This window comes from Bactrocera oleae, chromosome 3 (genome assembly GCF_042242935.1).
Source record: "Bactrocera oleae isolate idBacOlea1 chromosome 3, idBacOlea1, whole genome shotgun sequence".
NCBI lineage: Eukaryota > Metazoa > Arthropoda > Insecta > Diptera > Tephritidae > Bactrocera > Bactrocera oleae.
In genome coordinates this window covers 17,597,176-17,622,829 of record NC_091537.1, presented here as the reverse complement: position 1 = coordinate 17,622,829, position 25,654 = coordinate 17,597,176, and the positions used below count along the sequence as shown (strand labels likewise).

At 35.1% G+C, this 25,654-nt stretch overlaps 1 protein-coding gene and 1 long non-coding RNA gene across 2 annotated transcripts; one reads left to right on the top strand and one right to left on the bottom strand.

The window, feature by feature from the left end:
- The first annotated feature begins 1,226 nt into the window (after positions 1 to 1,226).
- Positions 1,227 to 25,335, top strand: LOC118681610 (uncharacterized). Its single transcript, XR_004977350.2, has 3 exons — positions 1,227 to 1,405; positions 7,189 to 7,460; positions 24,887 to 25,335. It is a non-coding gene; the product is annotated as an uncharacterized lncRNA (long non-coding RNA).
- On the bottom strand, positions 20,973 to 22,617 carry jhamt (juvenile hormone acid methyltransferase). The gene is made up of 3 exons (XM_014247657.3): positions 21,828 to 22,617; positions 21,474 to 21,757; positions 20,973 to 21,407 (listed from the first exon to the last, which is right to left on the bottom strand). The coding sequence occupies exons 1-3, from the start codon at positions 22,196 to 22,198 to the stop codon at positions 21,169 to 21,171; spliced, it is 894 nt and encodes a 297-aa protein (XP_014103132.2). The 5' UTR covers positions 22,199 to 22,617; the 3' UTR covers positions 20,973 to 21,168.
- Positions 25,336 to 25,654: the final 319 nt, after the last annotated feature.

The following is a 25,654-nucleotide window of genomic DNA, read 5'->3' as shown; positions in this document are numbered from 1 at the left end:
GATGTGATGATATTAGTACGTGGTGAAGATTCATTACATGAATTATGCATATTTGATACGGTAAACTCAATTTGATTATTAACATATATTTTCTTTAAAATTTAATAATAAAGCATAGATATAAATTAGCTTTTTGCTACATGCAGGTATTTTCACAATTAAATCATTTTTTATGTATCTGAAAGTGAGGGAAAAGAAATAAAACTTACTCGAGTCTAAAGACATTATTGATAAATAGTGAAAAGCTAGATTCGTTGACTCCACATTTCATGCATATGGATATAACGACGTTTCAGATCTTCTTTGTAGAAAATAATTACAACTTCACTCACATATATTTGTGATGCCTTTGCAAATATTTACCGATATGGAACACACTCTGAATATTTTTTGAATTTTCATTACTGATCGCTCGGAGACAAATGTTCCGATCACCATCAGTTTTTTCTGCAAGTTCCATATATATGGTAATTCTCCTTACAATGACCCACCAATTTTTAATTTTGCCAGACCAAAAATGACCAAAATGTTGGCCTTTTTTTAAACCCCGCCACTTTGTCAGTTTTTGAATTTTTTTCTATCGTAAGTCATTCTACGAACAATATCTTAAAGTGAAGACTTTCAATCCACAGAGAAGGCCGGCGTCGCTGCAGCAGTTGTGGACGTTTAAAATTAATATGTAAAATTGTGCGTAATAGTATTTAATTAATTCTACGAAATTAATTAGATTCAAAAAAGCTGAAAGTTGAAAAAAAAAATTTGTAGAAATGTTGCCACCTTTTTAAAAATCAATTGTTATCAATTAAATTATTTTAATAAATTAATAATTTATAAATATTTTCACAGTATTCAAGGATAATCAGATAGATATTTCTGTCTTAGACATTAAAAAAAGTGGCCACCTATTTAAAAATTTTAAATGAAGTATTTTCTGTATTATGGATAGTTTATACACATCAATCATCAGACAGTAGTCATATAGTTTCTCGAATACGACAATGTAAAAGTTAATAAATTTAAAATAATCGTTGTCTTCGATTCGGCACTGCACTGCTCGCTATTCTTGTAAAAAAAAATTTCATGTAAAAGCAACAACAAAGCTACCTGATCTGCTTTCAATGCTACCGAGTTTTGTTTTTCATATTATACTTAAGTTTTACTATTGTGAATGGCTCAAATGACAAGTGAAAATAAAAATTTATTTATTTTCTTTGATTTTCAAAACATCAGAAATAAAATCAATTAAAATATTTGATAGAAAATAAAACTAAGGATTTAATAAAACGTTTTTTGACACGGAAAAAAGAAGAAAGTGCTGCCTGTTTGTTTGAATATCTCGCATGGTTTGTACGATTGGCTACGCTCCAACGCTTCAGTTTTAAAAATCTTTGAACCATTAATAATGGTAAGTTCAACATGAAATTGACACTGAGCAGCAACTTTTTCTACATCACGGGAGCCTAGAGAGTCTCTTCACTTATCCTTTCCAAATACGGCAATTTTACTTATTTATTTATACATTACAAAACGAAACTAATTACAATACTTTAAGTAATTAAAATACATATATTTGAACTTTGTGATATTTGTATCCGATTTTTTTCAACCGTGGAACACCTTTTAATTTGCATATTGTTACAAAATGCCAAAATACTTTTACATACGTACAATACAAATACAAATACTTTTACATATATGTATATGCTGACATGAAAGTGTTTATTGGTAAGTTTTTGGAATATGGCTTTTGGCAGCATGTACAGTTGCGTGCAACTAATTAACAACGATAGTAGATCAAGCAGTAAGTAGTAGGTTGATTCTTTTATCTTACTTATTAAAAAGGTACGGATATATGTATGTATATATATAAAACAAAGAAAAACATGTTTGCGGGAAAACCAGAGATTTTAATAATTAAACGTCTATTTGGGTAATGCAACTAATTAACAACGTTTGACAACTGCGTGGCATTGACTACACTAATTTTTGGCAGATGTCATGTGGAATCGTTCGCCTTTTTGAGCATTTCGTATAAATCGGCGAAATTTTTATCTTTATAAGGGTTACTTTTTTTCAGTTGAGTCTAAAGGTTCTTGATATGGTTTAGATGTGAACTGCAAGAACAACAGTCAAAAACAGTCACCAATTTCTCGTGAAATCACAGATTATTGTGACGCGTCACGACGTGCTGGTACAGCTATGGAACATGTTATCGAAATGTATTTTTATTTGTCAATTGTTTATTAATTTTTTATATAGGCACCCCCCAAAGCATTATATTGCTGCCATCATGCCTCAGTTTTGAAGTAGTTCACCTAGAGACCAGCTCTTTTCATTGTGGGTGCCTAACATAACTTTACCCGTCTGAAAAGACTCTGTTTATCTTTGTTTCGTTAAAAAATACGAATGTCACTTCCAAATACGTTTTGTCCAATGGCGGTATTTTAGACAAACTTCATCTCCATTTTTACTATTGCGATCGTGCTTCTCGTTATCCCCTTTTAATGATTCTACTGCAGTCGTTTTACGTACTCTCTTTTTGCATGGAACTTGTTTTGTAGTTTTATTAAACCCAGAACAATGTATGGAAAACTTTTTTATATACCAAGATATATTCACAAAATTTGGCAGAGATTATTATCCAAGATTGTAGCGATAGCTCCAAAGAAGTTATTTAGATCGGACAACTGTAGCATACAGCTGCCCTTCAACTGACAAATCATTATCGAATCAATATACGAGCGTTGTTAATTGGGTGTACGACTAAGAATTTTTTCGAGAGGCATACTTTAATGTGTAAAACACTAGTAAAAATATAAATTTTATTTCCTTAGTATTTTACACACACACACATATGTGAAATATATCAACGGAGGCATGTCGTTGTTAATAAGTTGTACGCAACTGTATGTATATTTGTATGTTAGCAACTAATTTCACTAAAGTAAATAAAACACCCACGAAATGAAACAACAATACAAATATAGGTGTGTTAAAAAATGCACGCTTGAGTGTCTGTGTGAACTTTTTTTTACAGGGAGGACCATATACAAATATCATCTTGAAAAAAGTTTATTTTTTGCTTTTTTTATTACACAGTAATTTATTTTATTTAAATTGAATATAGATTACTTTTACTTAATTTTATTAAGCTGTACATTTTTAATTTAACTTTATTTTGTTTTATTCCATATCTTTTTATTTAATTTTTTTTGTTTTATTTCATTTTATTTTTTTATTTTATTTTATTTTATTTTTTTTATTTTTTTTTTATTTTGTTTTATTTTATTTTTTATTTTATTTCATTTATTTTATTTTAATTAATTATATTTTATTTTGTTTTATTTAATTTTATTTTATTTCAGTTTATTTTATTTTTTATTTTATTTCATTTATTTTATTTTTTTTATTTTTTTTTTTATTTTGTTTTATTTTATTTTTTATTTTATTTCATTTATTTTATTTTAATTTATTATATTTCATTTTGTTTTATTTTATTTTGTTTTATTTTATTTTATTTTACTTTATTTTATATCATTTATTTTATTTTAATATATTATATTTTATTTTGTTTTATTTAATTTTATTTTATTTTATTTCAGTTTATTTTATTTTTTATTTTATTTCATTTATTTTATTTTAATTTATTATATTTTATTTTGTTTTATTTTATTTCATTTATTATATTTTATTTTGTTTTATTTTATTTTATTTTATTTTATTTTATTTTACATTATTTTATGGTGTTTACTTTTTATTTATTTTTTAATATCATTCGACGCACTACCCTATACCCCTTCATACATACGTTTGGGAAACGCTGACTATAACAAAACTTTGCATCGAGCGCTCCCAACAAAGACCACCAACTATATACGCCCGCATCTCCTTGCGCCCTCACTCAACCATCATTTCATCGCCACACCACACCACAGCGCCGCTCTGTTGGACGTGCCCAACCAATGGTCAGCCGGCATTTGCATACGCAATCAAATCGGAAACAGCGGCGAATACAAACATAAACTCCAACTAAAAGCAAACACGCGCAAACACAAATACAAACAAATAAGTGGCGCGCAAGTCAAAGGCGTGATTGTGTGATATTGATTGAAGCGGAAGGGTCAAGCTGGACGTGCGCGGCTTACCATCGCACTCATCGCTCATATGTGTGGCAGTTAATAAAGTGACCGCGATATATGGGCGGGCAATTGTAGCAAATGTATGCGTGTGTATAGGTGTGTGTGTGTGTGGTCATGTGGCGCTCACACTTTGGATGCCATTTAAATATTTGCGTATTTACTGATGACGCGCGCGCGGCATCAAAAGGCTGCTGCTAGGCCACCGCACTGGCTGATCTCCAACTGCACCTGAAAGCGCGCGGTGGTCAGTGTGTGTGCGTGTGCATTAAAATGAATTTTCACTGACGCTGACTTTGAGCCGCTTCAATTTAAAATTGCGCAACATCAGCGCAAACTTTGACGCAGCGTTTCTGAATAAGTTGGATGTGGCAGTACAGCCGCACTTAATAGTAATTGATGTTGCGTGGAAGAGTCGACTTAACCTGAAAAATGTGAGTTTTTACGCAAAAACTTTACATGCAATATTATTTTGTGCATTTATTTGTGCATGCCACATATGGTTATAATTTTTTTGTTTCTGTTTTCGTTTTTTAATTTGTTTACTTTCGTTTTTTGCGGAAATGGCCTCCATTTGCATAAGCATATGCCCATCAGCGTTTCTGGCGTTTAAATAAACACTCTCTTTGATTGAAGGGTCACGTGTTCTTCGGTGGTTGATTGGTGTGTTGACCAAATGGCAATGCGAGGCGCTGCGCGATTTGATTGCTTCGATGTTTTAGAGTTGGTCCACACATTTGCATACTGCGCCAATTTATTATTTCGATTTTCATTGACACTTTTCACCAACACCAAAATTGAATACGAAAGTAATTTTTCCTTTGATCTCTTTGCAATGTTGTAGAATTGAATTACGTTCAATCAAAATTTGAAGGAGAAACTCTCAATCTCAACAATACCAAAATCGGAAAATCAAAAACTGCCAATAATGATATTTTACTTGTTTGAGAGACGCTAGACAGAAAATTTGTCCAGCTATCGGTTCAATCTTAGACTAACCGAAGAGCTGGACAAATTTTTTAAGCACCAAATATCACATTTACATATAAGCCTTTATAACACACCCCACTTGAGAACACTCACAGTATCTTACCACACACGACCCCACCACACTCAGTAAGATAAATATTACCACACGCTGACACCCCACACCATCACGTAATAGTGGAATTAGTGATCGACGTTCCGCCCTTCCGTACTTACCGTCCGTATCAAACGAAATCTGTTAAAAGTTATGCCCGTAGTGGCAACGTAGAAATCAGTTGTTCTCTTTTGTTAAAATTTGAGCAAAGTTGCCTATTTATAAATAATTGTATTCGACTGTAATTTTGAGTTAGTTAAAGAATATTTCAAATATATTCATGTTTATTTTTTAGATGCTACAAAATATCAAGACTGGCAACCCTGCTTTGTAAGAGAGCAATCAACTGACACGTTTCTACGGAAAAATCCAATTTTCGCGGATATCCAACGTTACGGCCGGTAGAAGCGACGGTGAGTTTTCATTTACATTAGGCTCTCATAGCATAACAAAAAGATATTGGATCATCGCCTCATTTCCTCATTCGATACGAAAGCAATCAAGCACGCTACGTCCTATTCGATTATATAACACCGCTCGGGACTCTTTAAGTTAGATTTCTACTTTTAAATAAAGCAGTAATAAATGTGGGCTTTTCAAGACCAAACAATGTTAAACGAGTCTACAAGTTGGTGACAAGTATATGTATGGTTGCATATACTTTAAATCGGGCTTCGTTTCAGTTACGTATGTTAGCACCGACTGTCAAGGCAATAATTAGGTTATTTTCCTAACCTAATGTTGAAGACACTTTCCCATACATGATGTAGCAAATGTGTAGAAATGCTCAGTATGATCCGTTATCTAATTCGAATTTGTTTTTCTATTTATGATAAGCTGAGTTTGAAAATGAGAAAAAATCAGTTTTATATCGCATTTGAGATCACTGTTGACAAAAAACTAGTCTGCACTAAATAGTCAATACTGAATTGCAGTCTTATTAAATTATATTTGGACAAAGACAATTTCTGCGAAACATATATAGACCCTTAAACATTAGTTACTGCGAATATGGCTAACGGTAGAATGATGAGCTTTACGCACTTTATGGTGAATTTGACGTACAACGGGTGTTTTTTTAGAGTGATAATAAACCACAACCCATTGTTGACACGTCGTAACATCCTAAAAAAGTCACTGTCTGATGTGCTCTATCGGCAGAGGGATTCGTTAGTCCACATTTGTTCATAAACTAATGTTCAATGGGGAATGCTATAGAGCCCTGATTAATGACTTTTCTGTGCTTGAATCGGTGGATTGATGTTGACGACCTTTGGTTTCAACAAGATGGCGCTTTGTGCCATTTTTGTGAAGTTATGTGAAATCGCTTGTCTTAGCAGAAAAGGCTGGGACGTTTGACGTCTTGGAAGAGAATATTTGGCGCATTAACATAATGGTAAACTTCTGGGCCATAACATAAAAAATATGTATTTTATTTCTACTTGAAAACCACATTTCTAAAAAAAAAACACCCTTTCGCACAGTTTAGCCAATTAAAACTACCCACAAGCTAAAGAATTCCATTAGAAACTGATTCGAAAATTATTGTACTTAAGCAATACCATAGTTTTGTAATAGAGGAAGTAGCAACAGAAAGTGAGCTTCATTTCCTACTGAAACTTTCGAAATCCTTTGACTAACGGTCAAATTCCATGACATTTTCTGCTTAAGTGTGAAGTTTTTCGTAGAAACTTACTAAGCACATTTGCCTTATAGCTTCTTTACCGCATGTCAACTGAGTGAATTTGTGGAAGAAACCCGAAAACAAACTTCAGTCCACTCAAAACAAATAAGCTTTCAACCCCCTCTATTTAAAAGCGTAATTCCCAGCGCATTTCCCATTTGCTTACCACACAAATCAGCTCAATTTCAAGCCATTTTATTTACTAAGTACTTTTTCCAACACAAAACACATTTAATTACATTAATTTTTAATAATATTTCTTCAATTATTAGCCCGCCAACTTTCAGTAAAAAAGTAAAACAGCGAAATTTTTATGGCACACGCGCTAATTAACTTAAAAACAACAACAAGCAAACGAAATAATTCCATTTCATTATCAAGTAAATATGAAATTTTTAATTCGACCGCCAAATTAACAAAAAAAAAAGCAACAAAAAAGGGAAAAAAAACTGTAAGCAAGTGAAAATGAAGAAGTCTCAGAGGACTTGGCCGGTGTGGAAAATCAAAAAGCATAAGCGAATGCCGAATGAAACAGTCACAAAAACCCTGAAACGCAAAGGTATTTGGTAAGCACAGTCGAGGGCAGAGAAGAAATAGCCACGCTGCCACTCACATTAAAACAGAAAACAGTTATTTTATTATAATTTTTTTATATAAAAGCCGCCTTTGCTTTTAATTTCATTTTATGATTTAACTTTACACCTGCCTTTGAGTGGCCGCGGCACAAAAAGGATCAACTACTGCCGCTCGAAGTGACTCAAGTTCAATTAAATCCTTTTGCAGCCTTTTGACGCACTTAAGTGCCACTTGGGCAAGGAAACAAATACACCTGTGTGAGGGCCGAGTGTGGGCAGGGCACAGCTGTTGCGCTCAGTTTTGCCATTTTCTCGCTCATATTTCGGTAATTCTTTGTGACTTGCTGCATGTCCATGTCCTTTTCGTTTACTTCCGCAGATTTTCCAAATTGTTTCTGTTGGATTCAAAAAGTTGGTTGCTTTGTTTTAAAATTAGTGTATTCGAGTGTTGAGGGTGTGTGAGTGTGTGTGTATGTGTGCTCTTTTCACTTCAAACCCAAATCTTCGTGTAATCGGATAAGGTAATTGGAGGCTTTGTCTAGACATTAAATGGACAAATAAATATTTTTCCGAACGCAACTCTCGCTGAAGCGTTATGCGAGGGTTGGAGAAGAAATCCGTAAGTATGTAAATGTTTCGAATCAAGTCCATTACAAAGTAGCTGCTGACTTTGTAAATACTTATTACTAAGTTGTAACGGTTTGGAGATTTATGCTTGTGTTCTTACTCAGCAGTATCGAACTTATAAGGCATCTTCAGTAGAAAGGAATAATACACCTTCAAACAATTGGACCGTTTTTCTGGCCTTCTGCTTTGGCTTCCCTCTTCCACGGTCTCTCGCGTGTTCGACTTCCTTAAGAATTCCAGTCTAGCGCTGTTCTAGTAATATCATCGGGTGGAGTATGGCTTGAGTTCTAATTAATTGATCTTAAGAGAGAAAATCACTCCTTACTTCGCGTCCTAGAAAAGCTTGGGTTACTCATAAAATTAAAACTAGAATTATTTTTTTATCTTCTTATTTTTAATCCAACTAAATTTTAAGACTGGTTTTGAGTTTTACTTACTTGTAGTCTTCTCGAACTGCTTAAAACATCATCTTAAAGTAAGACCCCTTCTTTATTTTCATTATATTATCTAAACAATTCCTAGACACGAATTTATTCTGAAACAAGAAAAAACGAAAACTTCGGTTGCACCGAAGCTATAATACCCTGCACAAATACAAAGGCTCCTTACAGGAACTTGATTCCGATCGATCAATTTGTAAGGTAGCTATATGCTATAGTGATCCGATATAGGCCGTTCCGACAAATGAGCAGCTTCTTAGTGAGAAAAGGACAGGTGCAATCGATAGCTTAAAAACTGAAGGACTACTTTGTATACCTATATACAGATAGACGGACAGACAGACGAATATGGCTAAATCAACTCAGCTCATCATTTATATGTTTATATAGGGTCTCCGACGTTTCCTTCTGGATGTTTATAACTTCGTAGCAAAATTAATATACCCTGTTCAGGGTAGTAAAACTGGACAGCCAGAAATGGTTTGCCCTCAATCCGTGCATCCCTGAATAAGTTCTAATTACATAGAAACACAAACCATAAGAACTCTTTTACTTCTTCTCTGTAGTCTATTTGGGGGGGAGAGGTCTGCTGTAAAAAACCCAGGCCTCTTTTTCTCCTCGTGAAGTTCTGGTAGCAAGGAGAGGTTTGCTGAAAAATTCCAAGACCCCTTTTCCTTCTTCCAGGAAGTCTTGCATCGAGGAAAGGCTCTAGTTGAGGACTTCGACACCCTAATTCTTTGGCAGCTTTGAGTTTTTGGTGATTGCCTAGATATCTCGAAGGGGCTGAGCTATCGCAGGTAATATTTCTGAAAAACATAAGAGTGGATAGATCGCTCGGAACTGTAAGTCTGATGAGCTTTCAGGAAAGAGCGCTCATGTCTCACTATTACCAAGTTAAAAGCGGCGCGGCCTTCTTTTGGAAAGATTGCGAAATATTGTGTTCATTAAGATATAAAGGTTCAGAGAGAGGCTAAAGGCTCATTAAACAACAATTGCACAATTAGTCCTACTGATCTTCCGTCAGAGTATAATCGATAGGCCGAATGAAATTTGAAGGCTATAAAACTAATTTAGTAATTTTTAGAATGAGTCTAGATTTCAACTTAATTTGTAGGACAAATAATGCCAATCAGATTGCTTCTTTAAAGACAAAAGGAAATCCGCATATATTTCTTAGAAGAAAAGGACCTCTCATAAAAATCAATCAGCTGTTAGAAACCAACAAAAACTCGAACCCGTAAGACCTTCAATTACATTTGATATTATAATTTTTCTCCACTTTCGCAGAGTCTACTTTAGCAATAACTACCTTCCCGCCTTTCGCTGAGAATTCTGCAAGATTTTTGGCCAAAATACTTGCGGTCGACTTTGAGGTCGTTCGAAACTAACCGCAGGTGTTGCATTCATTTGGGGCTTTGCATTAATTATGATATTGCAACAGTGGCAGTCCAAATACATTTATGCATACTTATATATATATACATTATATACATATATATACTCACATACATTTCCTGCAGTGTGTGGGTAGCAATAACTGGAACGCTGTGCTTAGCCTGTTTGCATAAGAAAACTATTTGCCACACTTGTGACCATGAGCAGCCAAATGTAACGCTACTGAATTGCTTGAATATACATATTTATATATGTATGTATACAAGTATATGAACATATTTGTATAATAGAGGTGTAAGTCCACTGCAATGCCGAGAAATACCGGGGTCTCTCCTTCGCTTGATTGCATTCTACCTTTCCTGTTGGCTATAAGTTGGACGTGAGCAACGCAAGCTACCGTTATGAAGTCTATATATCTATATATATGTGTGTATATATAAATATATGTATTATATATATGTATGTATACGTGTGTGTAAAGCAATATCGGCAGTGAACTACCGAGCTAACTCAAATAGCTGCGCTTCCGTGTAACTGCAACGAAATTTGCTGCATACTTGCAGGCGTTCAAGTAATGTTAAACACATGCATACGATATATATACATTTTTACATTGTCTCATACAAGTATGCTGTTGAAACTTTAGAGTTTTCTTTATTGGTCTTTGCATGCCACACTCGGATGTGGCTAATTTTGTGCTGTTAACATTCCACCGGCATCGGAGGCGAATTCCGGCCAATACAAATATAAATATTCAAAAATTCATTTATGACTAGAGAACAATATAATAACTATGCATATATGTATGTATGTATGTCTGTATGCATGTATATGCTCGGGTAATAGTTATTTTATTCCCGTTGGGGAATTTCATTAGCCACTCACATATTGAAAATAAAATTGCAAAACTATTAAATTTCTCCAGAGATATTAATAAATGCACACATACACACACATACATATGCATAGAAATATAAAACTGATTTATTAAAGCCTGTGCCGATACGCTTTATGTGAAAGTGGTGTGTCCATGGGTTGAATTGTGAATTGGCACAGCATGAGGCTTCGGTAAAGATAAGCAAATTTCTGCTCACAAATTTGTGCTGCTTTGGGTTGAGGGGTTGCGAGTACGAGTAATCAATCAATGTGTGAATGGTATGTGGGTTCCAACAAAATTAGTACTCTGTGTCGGCACGTTTGAAAACCAATTTGTATTTCAGAAACTTACGGTATATTTAGCGTTGTAGTTAGATATTTATTTTATTAGTTTAATTCCACCGAGAATTTTGTAAGAGATGTTATTGATGTTTCTACACATTCACAAAACAAATGTAAGTAAAATTTCCAATTGGAAACTGTTTTTTTTTTTGATACACTCGTGTACAGAGTGCGTAGAAGACTTTCAACGCTTGTTTTTTCAATGCCCTCTCTTTTCACATACCTAGAAAGAGCTAGACAATAGTAAATTTGACAGCACTTTTTTCTTAATACGCCACTAATTGGAAAACTGTCGAAGAAGCGCCAGCTTAAATTAGTACAAAAATCATATATTTTCAAGAGGTTGGATTGGTCAGCTTGTCTGTACTATAGAGGAAACGTTTATTGTCTTGTCACTTCCTCGAAGTAATACTCTATCGGCTGGTTGCGTAAGAGAGTCATGAGTTAAGAGTGGAATAGATTTAACATTCTGCATACCAAATTTCGGTGCTTCCCCTCTCTATAAAAAAAGGCATACAGAATAGGTCGTTAACGAAAGCGTTAAGTGCGTTACTACGACTTCATTAGTCCCCAAGCAAAAAGCTAGTATAATATTATTGAGGTCTTGTCCAAGTGAAATATCTTTAAGTACGGCAGTATAATCGAACGACTGCAACTATAATTTCTGAATTTGGAATATTGCTACATTATTGAACACTTTACAGAAAATAATTAATAGTTAAATAAATGCTATAAGCTGTTTAGGTTTAAGAGAGTTTTGAGTACCTGAATTACTTGATGAGCTTTGCCATCTGTTTTAAAATTTATTAAACACAAAAATCATGGATAAACAAATTACTTGAATATGAATAACAGTACAGAACATTAAGAAGGCCTAAAGCAGTAAATACAAATATTTGAGTAGTGCTGCCATATATTTCATTTGGTTTATTCAAGTTAAGAGTACATGAAAAATACTAAATTATTCTAACATAAGGATCTATCTTTTCCAGAAAAATTTCTGTAGTATCCTTTTCTATATCCCTCATTGGCCTGTACAATAAAACAACACTTTTACCCTCAATACAAAAAATTACATTTTTCGAGACTTTCAACGCAGAATACAGCGCAGCTTCCTAACAAAAAAGTTTAAATTTTTTGCTTTTAAAAAAGATTTCGGTATACATCCGAAATCAATACAGTATTTTTCCTCATAGCCCAATAAACAATAATATTATTCAGACCGCTATCAGTTTTTTTAAGAGTCAATCGCTAGTAACTAAATCGAAAGAATGCTCATGTTATGGATTAGATTAAGCTTGCGATTAAATGGTATCTCGATCAATAGGATATTGAAATTCAAGTATCTTCAAAAGTTTTCATAATAGACATTTACTCGCTCTTTCTCCACTCAGACAATATACTTCGAAGGGCATTCGTTATTACATTAATTTCGGCGGTAAGATGGCTAGAGTGTTCTCGATGTTCGACGCATATATAAGGCGTGTTTGTTTTTCTTTATTATTATTTTTATTACAAAAATAATGGTTCGGTTCGATTGTCCAATATTCAGTCGACATAATCGCCCAGCAAAGGTCGGTAATTGGAGCAACCATGAATCGATTGCGCACCACGTTTACTCTTATGGATAATGCGCATCCTCAGAAACCTCGTACAGTACGCACCGAAGAAGCAATTGCTGCCGTGGAGGAGAGTATCGAAGAAGACCCAAATAAGTTCATTGGTTTTGGTTTGCGAGTTTACAAAATCCAACTCGTGCAAGAATTGAAGCCAAACGATCACCAAGCACGTGGCACTTTCGGTGAATGTACCCACAACAAGTTAGACACCGAATCCGATTTTCACAAAAACAAATTTTTTCAGTGAAGAAGCTTACTTTTAGGTTGAATGGGTACATTAATAAATAAAATTGTCGCATTAAGAGTGATGATAATCAAAAAGTGACTTTTTGGTATACTCTATGAGACAGAGAGCTTTATGCTTTCAAATTGCTGCAAAAAGTAGTCGAAAATTGGACCTCTCGGCTGGAATTTATTCGAGCCAACAGTGGCTAGAGAGTTTCACTTGCCTGAAATAATTTTTTAAACATAGAAGCGAGAACCCTTATTTTTATAACGAAACTAAATCCTTGGCTATAGCATTCCTTTATATTAGTTTTATTTCTTCTTGGAAACCACATATCTAAAAAACAAACACCTTTAATTTTTTCCGTCCAAAGTATAGGATCATCGTTTGAAGCAGAGATTTTTGTTATAAAAACAACTATTTTGAGCACTTTGTGTTTGAAATGAAATACCGATTTTTTGGTTTTATTATCTAATCCAGTATTACACGTTAAGCGGATCGAAAAATCGGCCAAAATAAGAGCAATGCTTAAGAATAACTCAACCGTTAATCTAATTTAAATAATAGCCAAGAGATTCACGAGATTTTAAACGAATTTTAAATAACATCAATCAAATTTTTTTTTTCTACCATAAAAAAGTTAGCTTTGCCAGTAGATTTTACTTACTTTTAATATCTTCATAGATTTTTCATAACTCTTAGCAATAAAAAGTGATACATGCCGCAGTGGCACTGTCTATTCTAAAAGTACAATATGCTACTAGAGTATGCAGATGACATTGACGTCGAAAGCCTTAATAACAGAGCCGTCAGCGCAGCCTTTTATAGCCTCTCGAAATCAGCATAAATTCCACCAATAATATAAGCCTGGAGATGAAACGCAGAGTGACTCTTGACACCAACGTACTAGTTAGACCATGTTTTTTGCATGCAAAATGATGCGAAAAGCTCTTTCGAATCGAGTCTCATGGGTGCACAACTGAAGCAAAGGCGCTCACACACACAAGATTCCAGTAGAGGGACCAAGTGCATAGCGACCTGTCTGCACTTGCGACGTACAGTTGGCGTGACCTCGCAAAGGATAGAGGAAACTGGCGCAGTTTTGTGTTCTTGGCCCAGACCGACCCATGGCTGTAGTGCTAAACAAGAAGAAGAAGAAGGTGCATTTAAGGACACTTATCGAGGTATTCAATTGACATATGAAATTAGCTTTTTGACCTTGTAAAACTTATCGATTTTTTAAGAACTCATCGCAAAGTCTTATAACAAAATAACAAATCTTTAAAGTACAATGTACATAATTATTTTTCTAGTAAATCATTTCAAAATCACACTCTCTACAATAAAATTTCCATACTTCATCAAATATTCAAACCCGTTTCAACTCATTGCTCGCTGGCATTAATAGGTCCTTATTGAATGCTCTCTTCCAAAGCGATTTAGTGTGTGTGTGTGTGTGGGTATGCGAGGGTATTTACCGGCGTCTGTTGTTAATATTTTGTATTTGGCCGTTTTGGCCCTCGTTGAATTATTGCTGATTTTGACATAACTAATTATTGAAAAACGACAGCAAAATGGCGCTCGGAACGACCGAAAATCATCAACCCAAAAATATTAAGCGCCAAAATCTCGCGAAATAATATACGTTTTAATATGAAGCATGAACACAACGCCAACGCAATAACCGCGCCACTAGTACTCCAATCTCCGCGCACAACTGCGACGATCAACCAGGTCGCGCCACTCAAAATACACTCGTATTCTCGACAAATTTTTAAGTGCACATGAAAGTCACAAGCATTTGGTAGCTGCTGGCCTTTCACTGAGGCTGGCGGATGGAGAAATGAGTGGAGAGCGATGAGATGAAAATTATGATTTCCCAATACATAATAACTTTGACAGACTAGTGAAAAAAAACGTCGTAGCACAAAACTGGAAATTCATTAAAAGCGAAATTCTATGAAGTTGGCAGGCGTATTGAATGCCAACGGAGTGTGAGCCAGCGACGGTGAACTCGAAGGTGGCAGTGTACGGATGGATTTTTGGAAACTGTTTTCTTTGTTACAAGCGCGAATTGGCGGGCGCTGGCAACCTTTGAAAAGGGTTGAAGGCCTTTAAGCGTCTATGGTGGGCGAAAGATTGGAAAAATATGTATTTAACATGGTTAGAAGCACGCGAATTATGTGTATGAGAATGTGTGAGTATATTAAATATGTGGCATGTACTTATGTGTGTGGTGGTTATGAAAATGAAAATGCTGCTTGTGCCACGACATTGTTGAACGAAATTGCCACAGCGATGGTAACATGCAGATAAAGTAGTAATATTGACAGTAGAGTACGCGGAATTATTGTAATTATTTGTCAGCCGTTGAGATAAATTGTTTTTCAACGATTAAGTGTACACTGTAAAAGGATTATTAACAATTGAAACAAAAATTTTTGAAGAGTTCAAATAAACAATGAAACTATTAAATGACATTGAGAGGTTTATGTGTAAGCTCTCTCTTTCAAAACATATCTTTCCAATACTTTTTTGCTCTATCGTCGCAGCAGAATAATTTCCGGAAAATTTCATCATCACACTTGACCATTTTTGATTTTCAAACGAAGCTTTACCTTAAACATAATCGAAACTTAACCTAATCTAACCTAAACTGCACCTCGATAAACTAGTTAGGCGAATATTCAAATTACCGGTTATTGGAATAACTAACTATCGAGATCATAACACTCTGAAATATTGTTCTATCTTCCTGAGGAAAATCTCTCGCGGCATCAATGAGCGTTAGCTGAATTTTTTTTAATTTTTATAATTCCTGGCGTAGCTATAAGACATGACTTTAAACTTTACCCAAGTAAGAAGACAGAATTTGAGAGAAAGTAAAAAAATATGTGTGGTTAGTTGGTTTAAAAGAAAGACACATAAGCGCCGGACCGCAAGCTCAATGTGTTCCCAAGTGGTAAACAATTAAGCCTTATCCAGCAACTCAGTGGATTTGATAAAAATACCTGATTTTTTCCACACCAGCTTCCCAATGACTTTTAAGTTGAAAGAATGGGAACCGTGAAAAATATCCTTTCACACCGATTGCAGGCTTGGCATTCACGAATGTAACATTCCAGCATCTCACCATCTTCTGGCATACTCTGCATTCTGCCGACTCCACTTTTGCAAGTTTTAGAAGAAGGGATTATAAAGGTAGGTGCCCTAAGATGACCGCTACAATGTTATTTAATTCACGTAGCAACTTTTGGGCTGCTCACTAGCAACACTACCACAAAGTACATTTGTGGCATACACTGTGTTGCTAGCGTTCCAAGATCTGAGGCGTTTTTTTAGAATTGAAGCAACGCTTGAACGAGCTGAATACCCTCGAGCGGGCCAACACGTCTGCTTTTGCTTTGGTACCCAGTAGATTCTTATCGAGGTTCCAACTGAAAGTCTAGTTATTGCCGCCTTGCAAAGCCTAACGCAGTAAGACTTAGTGTAGGCGCTACGTATAGCCTTAATTGCGGCTTGGCTTTCTACTAGAAGTTTAATGGAATTTCTGGTAAGAGCAGAAGCTCGCTTGGCACCTTTTGTGATGAATAAAGGCATCGTCAAAGAGGTTTCATGCCTCTTGCTGATCAGCTGATCCCGATTCCGATTAAACTGGATTAACTATTGATTATTGGCTAAACTGACCAAAAAGTAATATTTTTGTACACATACATCTAGAAAATCTCAAAAAGTTTGTTATTTAACGTCACAGTTATTTGGAATGAGAACGTGATCTGCTCAACATCAATACGCCTCAATCCAACGAAAAATTATCTTCTTTTCAGAGCTCAATAATAATGAATCCACCTATCTGCATATGTTTTAGCAAGATATCGCTTGAAATCGAGAAAAAAAGTATTTTTGGCGGCCATCACCCATTACATCTAATCTCATCAGTCCCCTGCTGTGTAAAAATTATGGACCGTTTACGTTACTAACGTGTGAACGGCTGGTCAATGATGTTGGCGTCAAAATCAGCCTCCTGAGATTTCAGTCTTCAAGAACTCGCCAGAAATATCCAAAACAGATTGTGACAAAAATTATAGATTTCAATTACACTGATTTTGGTAGTCAAACGAATTCCGACATTACGAACGAAGCTAATTTGTTATGAGTGGGCAGCAATATTACTTGTGTCTCGCCAATCAGAAACCCACAATTCTCAAAATAATAAAATCAGATCGAATAAATTATTTGTTTAACAAAACTTCGGCAGTCTTAAATCTGAAATGGTTTATCCGTAAAACACAATCGACCAGGAAATAGAAAAAATTCAAGAAAAGACTTTATTTCAAAACCATTTTCTTAGAGATTCTAATAAGAGGACGCTTGTTAAGTATTCGAACAAGAAAGATATGTTACTCAGAGCAATTGACGGTAATATTTTTTTCAGCCACCTGACAGTACGCTGGGTTGTATTCCAGTGCGCAAAAAGTATAGCGAAGGTGAAAAGTTTGATTTTAACGAAAAGTTAAAATTTTTATTCATATTCGAGAGTGATAGAAAAAAATCAACTGAGATTGGTCTCTTGTTTAGCAACTGCTTACATGAAACTGCGGCAGGGACTGATAAGCTTCCTGAACTCTAAATTCGTTTTGCGAAACTCTTCTTCTGTAATTTAGGGTACTGCTTCAAAGCTTATATTGACCTTACTGTCATGGTTTTGCCATAAAAATCTACATTTATGAAAAACTCGCTTTTTAACAGCTGGTTTTCTTCCGCGTATGTGTTCATATTTTTGTATAGCGGTTTTCAGGAATCTCGAGTATAACCTCGCTAATATCTACTATATCATTTTGCGCGGTGTATACATGCCGACCGCTCACTCGAACTCATATATACTAAAAGAAAATATGCTTACCTCTTTCAATGTGTGAGCAAGTAACAATTTTAATTGTTTTTTTTTTTCGAAAATTGTGGTGGAATTTCAAAATGAGTTATTATCGCTAAGCGATATGTAAATTTTCGACAATTCCGTTTTGACGGCAGGAAGCAAGGGTTTGTTTCACACATATGTATGCAGCGACAGGAGAACACAGCTTCTAGCCTAGCCGGCAAGTCGAACCCCAATACAAATCGTTTAACCAAAACTTCTTCGTAATACACACAAACATATACATAACATATTTATATATATGGCGCATTGAGTGTCTCCTGACAGCAAACTTCAATGTTGATAGAAATCTTTGTCAAAATCTTCGTAGAAATCTGCACATAAGCAGCCGGAGTTCAGCTCCGATGTGCAAGCATGTCATTTATTATACGCTTGCTGTATTTAATTTGAGCCGCAACTCACGCCCCAGACACAAAAACAAAAGTAAAACTGCAGGGGGGAGGAGTGAGCGTAGAGCGAAGACACAGCGACTGCTAACGGCATGTGGTTGTGCATATTTGGGACGCAGTTACGAGCTATGGGCGCGCGGTTAAAACTAATGTTTGTCTTAATCTTTGATTTGTTCTTCAAATGTAAACGACAGGAATTAATTTAGATAAATGATTTTCAAAGATTTGCGCCGCCACTTGAAGCGCCAGCAGCACGAAGAGTAATGCCGTGTTACTTGAAAGCAACTCGACTGGGGGTGTTTATTGCAAGCAAAATAGTGTCAATGGCAAGTGTAGCGCTTCCAGCTCGCTGGCATGCCAAGCTATTTGCCGCTTAGCCGTCAGTTTGTAGACGTCAAAATGTTTAGGCATGAGTCAATCATCAGCGTAGACCGTGAACCAGCCAGCTGATGTTAGGATTAATTGCTGCCGCCACTCATCAGCTCGCGTTGGAATGCCAACTCCACGCTGCCGTCCGTTGGGTTGTGGCAGCCCTTCTAAATTGTAAAATTGTAAAATTGTTTACGCAAACAATTTTCGTATTGAAATTTGATTTATTTGCTAATTTGTTTGTAATGAATTTCGGCCTCGCTCCACCAGCTCCACCGATGCCTAGCCGTTGCAAGAAATTTCTTCAAGTATTTACAAATGCTTTAACGCTTTCTTAAGCATTTAATTGGTTAGATAAACATAGCCGGCTGCATCATCCGGAAGCTGGAATTTCTTATTCGTTTGTTTCATTTCCGCTTCATTGCTCACGATTTGGCTAATTTCTTAAGTCAGATATCGTCACTCACACCACACCACACCACACTCTTCTGTTGATGACTTTTGCCCACTGCCGTTGCTCTGGGCGCATTACTTTATTTGTTTTCGCTTACGGTACTTTCGATTTTCCTTATCATTTGCTCATTTCAATTACGAAATAGTCGTCAGAGTTGAAAAATTGATTCAGAAACTATGACGAATGGTGTGGCGTCTGTTGGCGACGACTGGTAGCTGACGCATTGGCGCTTTGAAGTGTGACGAAGACATGAAAAATAGCTTTGAAGAACGCTTTGAAGTTTCTGAAATTTTAATTTCACAACTGTTGTTGCTTTTTATTGCAATTACATTTGGAATTAGTTAACTTTTAACTGAGTATTTAAACTTTTTATCTTTGTGTAGGGAGTTGGAAATTTAGATCGAAAAAAGTGTTTCAGAAGTTCATAAAATATAGATATATTTCATAGCCATTATACTAGTATTTTATTCAGGCTTCTATTAGTCTTCATAAAATCATGTAGTAATTATGGGTTTTACTGCCCCAACTACCTATACGGTAATCTTAGATGAACAGATTTAGTAACACTAAAACAGCAGATATTCTAATTGTAAATCACTCTTATCTGCCTAGTTTAAATATCTTCTGTTATTTTAAATAATGATCGGTTTAGGTCGGCCGGTCGTAGTTCGTTATTTTGAAACATTTTTGTTACCAAAAAGAATAATTAGTTTAACTTTGAGAAGAACATTTCTCAAAATAATATAGTCATTTCGATTAGTATATGTTAAATTGAGTATCCTCTTATCCTCTAGTAAGTACTGTATAGATGTCAACCGAAGTGCAACTTTAATACTTATTGGGCTTACTTCGAAATTTTCAAATTCAATATTCGTTGAAAGAGTAAACCAATAAAACTAATAAAACTATATATGATCACGCGATAATAATCATTAGATAATCGATTTATGGTTGCAGAGAAGTAAGAGACTTTTGACTGTTTGATTACTAATATTTTATCCGAATATTTGTTTGTTTATTATTTATTTGTATTTATTTAGAGTAGTTAAAGAAGACGAAAGTAATAGTCAAAACTATTATTTTATTATACCCTGAACAGGATATATTAAGTTTGCCACGAAGTTTGTTACAGCCATAAGGAAACGTCGGAGACCCTATAAAATATATACATAAATGATCAGCGGGACGAGCTGAGTCGATTTAGCCATGTCCGTCTGTCCGTCTGTCTGTATATACACGATATAGCCCCTCAGTTATTGAGAAGTTGATCTGAAATTTTGTACACGACCTTTTCTCTCCAAGAAATGACTTTCGGCTACAAAATTTGTTGGTCTCGTATTTTGCTCATGACGAGACCGAACAGAAAAAGTGGGATTTTATAGAGTATAACTAATTAATTCGATGTTTTCGGAGACTAAAAACATTGCAAGACATAATAGCTGCCTTACTGAAACATTTTTCGTACCCAGCAACAATATTCTTGCATAACAGCTAGTTTTGGACGAGATGATTCATTGTTTGGGGTTTTACGATGCGAATGACTGAAGGTTCTTTGAACTATAATAATTTTAGTTCTTAACTTAGTTTCGTTATCTTGTTGAGTCACATCGATAATTATGAAATATAATCAAAAGAAAATATTCACTGCTTAATTACATCTTCTGTCGTGCGATAATTTTGAAACCACTGTATGAAAGCGCCAATAAAGTTTATGCATGAAAACTTTCTGAAAAACTTTGTAGTGAAATACCGCCAACGAAGGCAGTAAAAGCCTCACAGATAGCATATCATATATTCTATATAATATCAAATTTGCTCAAATATTTACTGCTGCAACTTATCTTTTAATAGCGATGTGAAAAAGCACATATAAATTTGAGGTTATAACTACTTTGAAACACATCAATAAAATAAATGCATTAATGAAATAAATTGGAAGCACATTTACAAACTAGATTAATGTCACTAAGCTATTAAACTATAATTGTTCTAAAACTTTAGCTACTTTTGCTAATCCAATCACATCAAACGCTTTGTCGCACGCTCTGGCACCTCGATCATTGTGCTTAAAAATTCGTTCGGCTTTCGCGCATAGACCACAACTAATTTGTACGGCGCAATAAATTTGAAATCTTTTGTATTGATATCGGCTTCGCGCAGATTCATGTCAGCCACACACTGTACAATATCATCCAGAAAGTCCTCCTGCATAGCTGGCGACATACGCTCTAAGAAGGGACAAATCGCCTTCACATTATCTGTGAGAGTAAATCAAATTTGTTTTTATAGCAAAAAATAATTAATTATTTGAGATATACACCCACCTTTTACATTCTGTGTGCCATCATAAACGTATATCTCATTGCGTATATCCACAGTGTAGTCCACAAACCCCGTCTCCTCCAACAACTTGCTGAACTGCGCACCTGGATCACTGCTGCTGTGTAACGGTGAGATGAACTGCTGCACATCACGCATATAATCGCGCCATTTTTGCGTCTTCGCCAATTCCAGATACACATCGTATATGGGATTATTTGCGAGAAATACGAGCAGGCAATCGCCACCACTCACGCGCAACAGCTGACGGATATTCTGTAAGGCGCGTCTATAAAAGCAAAATATTATACACACATAACTCGTACAAGCTTAGCTAGCTTAAAGGCGCCTAAACTTACTTTTGATCTTGCACCCAATGCAGGCAATAGAACGAGGTGACATGATCGAAACGATTGCAAAGTTGCGGTGGCAACTCTGCACAGACTATATCGAGCACCTCGAACTGAGCACGCTTAATATAACCGTAATTTTGGCGCGCGAATTCCACCATACGCGCCGAGATGTCTGTAGACAAAATGGTTTTGAATGTAGGCGGCAGCAGCGGATATATGTAGTCCATAAGCACATTACCCGAACCGGAACCGATATCGATGATCGTGTCAAGACCGTCAGCGCGCCATTTCATGACTTTTATGTATTCTTGAAAGATTTGTTTCGAATCGCGGCGCTGCACAGCGCTGGCGCGGTGATAAAGCGAAGCGAGATTCATGTTGTCGGTGAAATTTTTTTAAATATTTTTTTCGAATTTTGTATATAATTTTTGAGTTTTTACTTAATATTTTTTGAATTTAAAATTTTTAATTTTTACGTAATAGTTTTTTTATTTTTTAGAAATTTTTTCTAAAACCATAAGCGGCATTTAAAACACGAGAGATCGATACACCAAAACAACGCAAAAATAACGATCAAAAAATACCTTGCAACACAGCGCACTTACTCTACACACACTTGACGTTGAACTTTTGTGGTGATACTCTTCGAAGAACGCCGCTTTTTATACTGATCTCAAAATCGTAAGCAACAGATCAAAACATATAACCACACTATAAACACACACACAGACATACGCTCTGGAACGCGTACACTGGCTTACAAATATGCGCTGAAGCTCACACCATTTTACCGCACGGAACTGAAATGATTCAAAATTTATATTTACATATTTTTATTTTCAAATGCGCATTTCCCCAAGTGAGTGATAAAAATCTTTGGAAAATAAGAGCAAATCACGCGATAGCAGCGAACGCTTTGTAACGCACAAAAGTGAAGTCAAACGAGCGGAAAATGAATGCTGGCGCAAACGACAAATGTTGTAAAGTTATGACGAGTGCACAAACGCACACATACACACACATACATATATACAAACATGAACACCAACAATTGCAGTGTAAATATTTGTATTTATAGGTGTGTGAGAGAAGAACACCAGCACTAGTTATCCGCCCGTTAGAGGCGCGAGAATATAGAATATTTACTATTCAATAGATTGTGAATAGATTGTGCTAACACCTGATCGTTTGAACTTCAACATGTCTCCGAAAATTATACAATAAGCGTCAGCATAAAGTTTACAATTCATGTGAATGCGGTTTCGAACTTTCAGCTGAAAAGTTCCCAAAACCATGTGAATGCTTTTTAATTAATTTTATTTCTGTAAAATAATATCCTCTCTTTAGGAGAATATCAACTGGAAAGCCGTAACAATATTAAACCGCCCTGAGCCTTCTTCCCAGTATCGGTAGTATATTAAAATATTCAAACTTTACCGTGAAAAAGAGATCGCTATTGGAAAACAGTAGCTAACGAACAAGACCACATGCGCCGCAGCAAGTTCAATATTTTTTCTAGTCAATAATGGTAGACAGCATAACCCTGACTTAAGAGAAATTTCAAAATCAAAGTACCTATTACAAAGTTGTGGTTGAAAAAGGCAAAATTTACAGTTATGAAAATTTCCAATTTCTTTATCGTAAAGTTTGATATTTTTGATGTTACGATGATACGAGCGATGTTTGTGTTCTTAACAGTAACTTAAAATATTCAATTTAATTAAACTGCGAAAATTTTGGCGCAATCATTTTTTGCAATTTCCGACGTGAATTAACGCAGCAAAAGTGAAGAGGCGGTTGATGCGTTCAGAACTCATGTTTTGGAGACACCTCAATTAGAGTGCCAAAAGTGCTTCGACAATTGTTTCGGTATGCATAAGTATATAGGTCTTAATTTAGAATATTTTTAAAAACAATAAAGCGATTTTCGATGACTAAGATTTGTTTGTGTTCTCTAATCCCGAAATATAATATAAAAGGCAATCCTCGTTTATATATTATATATATTTAACATAACATGGCTCACTACGGTGAATATATACTCTTTATAAAATTTGAGGTTATTCATGGCAAATATATAGCAAGTATATACAATAATATTTCATAACTTTTTTTAAATTCCTGGAAGTTGTAACTTCATTTTTAACATTCACTATTTTATATAATATTATTATAAATCTTCCTAATAGAGAAAAATAGATTTTCCTGTTTTACTACTGTGAACACACTTTTGACGAGCAATGTATACACATACATATACATATTATATATTTACATGGCACGTACATTCTACGAAAATCTTTGACACCCGAAATCTATTGTATTCGTATATGTGCATGTATAGAATACCATATATTTTAGAGAAAGTTTAAATGTCAGCAGATACTCGTAAGAGTACAAATAGCACTTCCGACGTCGCTCTTTGACGCAATCCAACGCTATCGTCTAGTAGTTGCTCATTACAAAATAAAAGCTTGCATTTACGATCATCTGATAAATTTAACGATCCATTCATTAGTCACCCGTAGAAATGCATTTTAGCGGCGTCGTAGTCTCAAGTTACATACTTACTCAAGTTAGAACTTGTTTGAGACTAAGCTTTGAGCAATGTTTTGAAACGTCATCACACTAGAACGTGCGCGCCATTACGATAGCGTATTGCGTTGCGATAACTAGAAAAACCTGATGTTACAACGATGCACTTCTATGATTGTAGTGGTCGCTTGAGTGCTATCATCAAGCCCTTGGCTATTACTAAGCACCTACAGTTTTTAATGAGATTAAATTAACTGAGTTCTCCGAGTTTTTCTTAAGCGTTAATGCTACGCACATATCAACATAGGTCAAGTTGTTGATAAGTCACGCTAGTAAGACGATTGTGCGTTTATTTATGGTTTTACTAGAGAAAAAATTATCGAAAAAAATTATATTTCTTTCAAATCCGTTGCAAATGCCCAAGTATTTATGGGGAATGAACTATTTCTCACGGTTTCCTATTAAAAATGTTAAACATAAAACTTCAAATGAATGAATTTCAAAAAGCGATCTTTTTCTTATCACTTCAGAAAAGAATGAAAAACAATCGATTAATGGTTTTATGCATAAAGTAAAAACCACAAGAGACTATGCTGTGGAGCAGAGTACCGAAGAAGACCCGAATGAATACATTCGTCATCGCCGGTAACAATTGAAGCTATTCCCATATTCTTTAAGAAAGATTTTGGCGGAAGAATTTTGCGGACTTACAAAGTCCAACTTGGTCCAACTTGTGCAAGAATTGTCGCAAAAAGTCACTGTCTGGTGTACTCTATGAGACAGAGGAAATCATTGGTCCATATTTCGTCAAAAATGAAGACGACGATAGTGTTACAGTCAATGGGAAACGTTATAGAGCCATGATTAACGACTTTTTGTGCTTGAATTGGAGGATAGTGATGTGGACAACCTTTGGCTAAAACAAGACGGTGCTACTTGTCATACAGCAGACGAAACAATCAATTTATTGAAGGAAACTTTTGGTCATTTTTAAAACATACTGACAAACCTTCATCTTTATATTAAAGCCATAAAATCAAATAATACTAATAATAATTTCTTCTTAAAAACGACATGTCTAAAAAAACACCCCTTATATTATAAGGTTTGTGATGTTTTCTTCTGAATGTTACAAACTTCGTGGCAAACTTAATATATCCTGTTCCGGGTATAAAAACTGAGAGACTACTTTATGTTAAACATAGAGACCGCTTCAACTCACTCTTAAATTTTTGTTATACTACATTAAAAGTCTCCAAAAAAAAAATTAACACAATTTAATTTTTACAGTGTAATTT

What these genes read in the sequence shown, in the direction of transcription:
- jhamt (XM_014247657.3), bottom strand. Translation starts at nt 22,198, where the DNA reads ATGAATCTCGCTTCGCTTTATCACCGCGCCAGCGCTGTGCAGCGCCGC. An exon ending in CATTGGGTGCAAGATCAAAA is followed by an intron (nt 21,758 to 21,827) that starts GTAAGTTTAGGC and finishes TTGCTTTTATAG; the next exon opens with ACGCGCCTTACAGAATATCC. An exon ending in TGGCACACAGAATGTAAAAG is followed by an intron (nt 21,408 to 21,473) that starts GTGGGTGTATAT and finishes TTACTCTCACAG; the next exon opens with ATAATGTGAAGGCGATTTGT.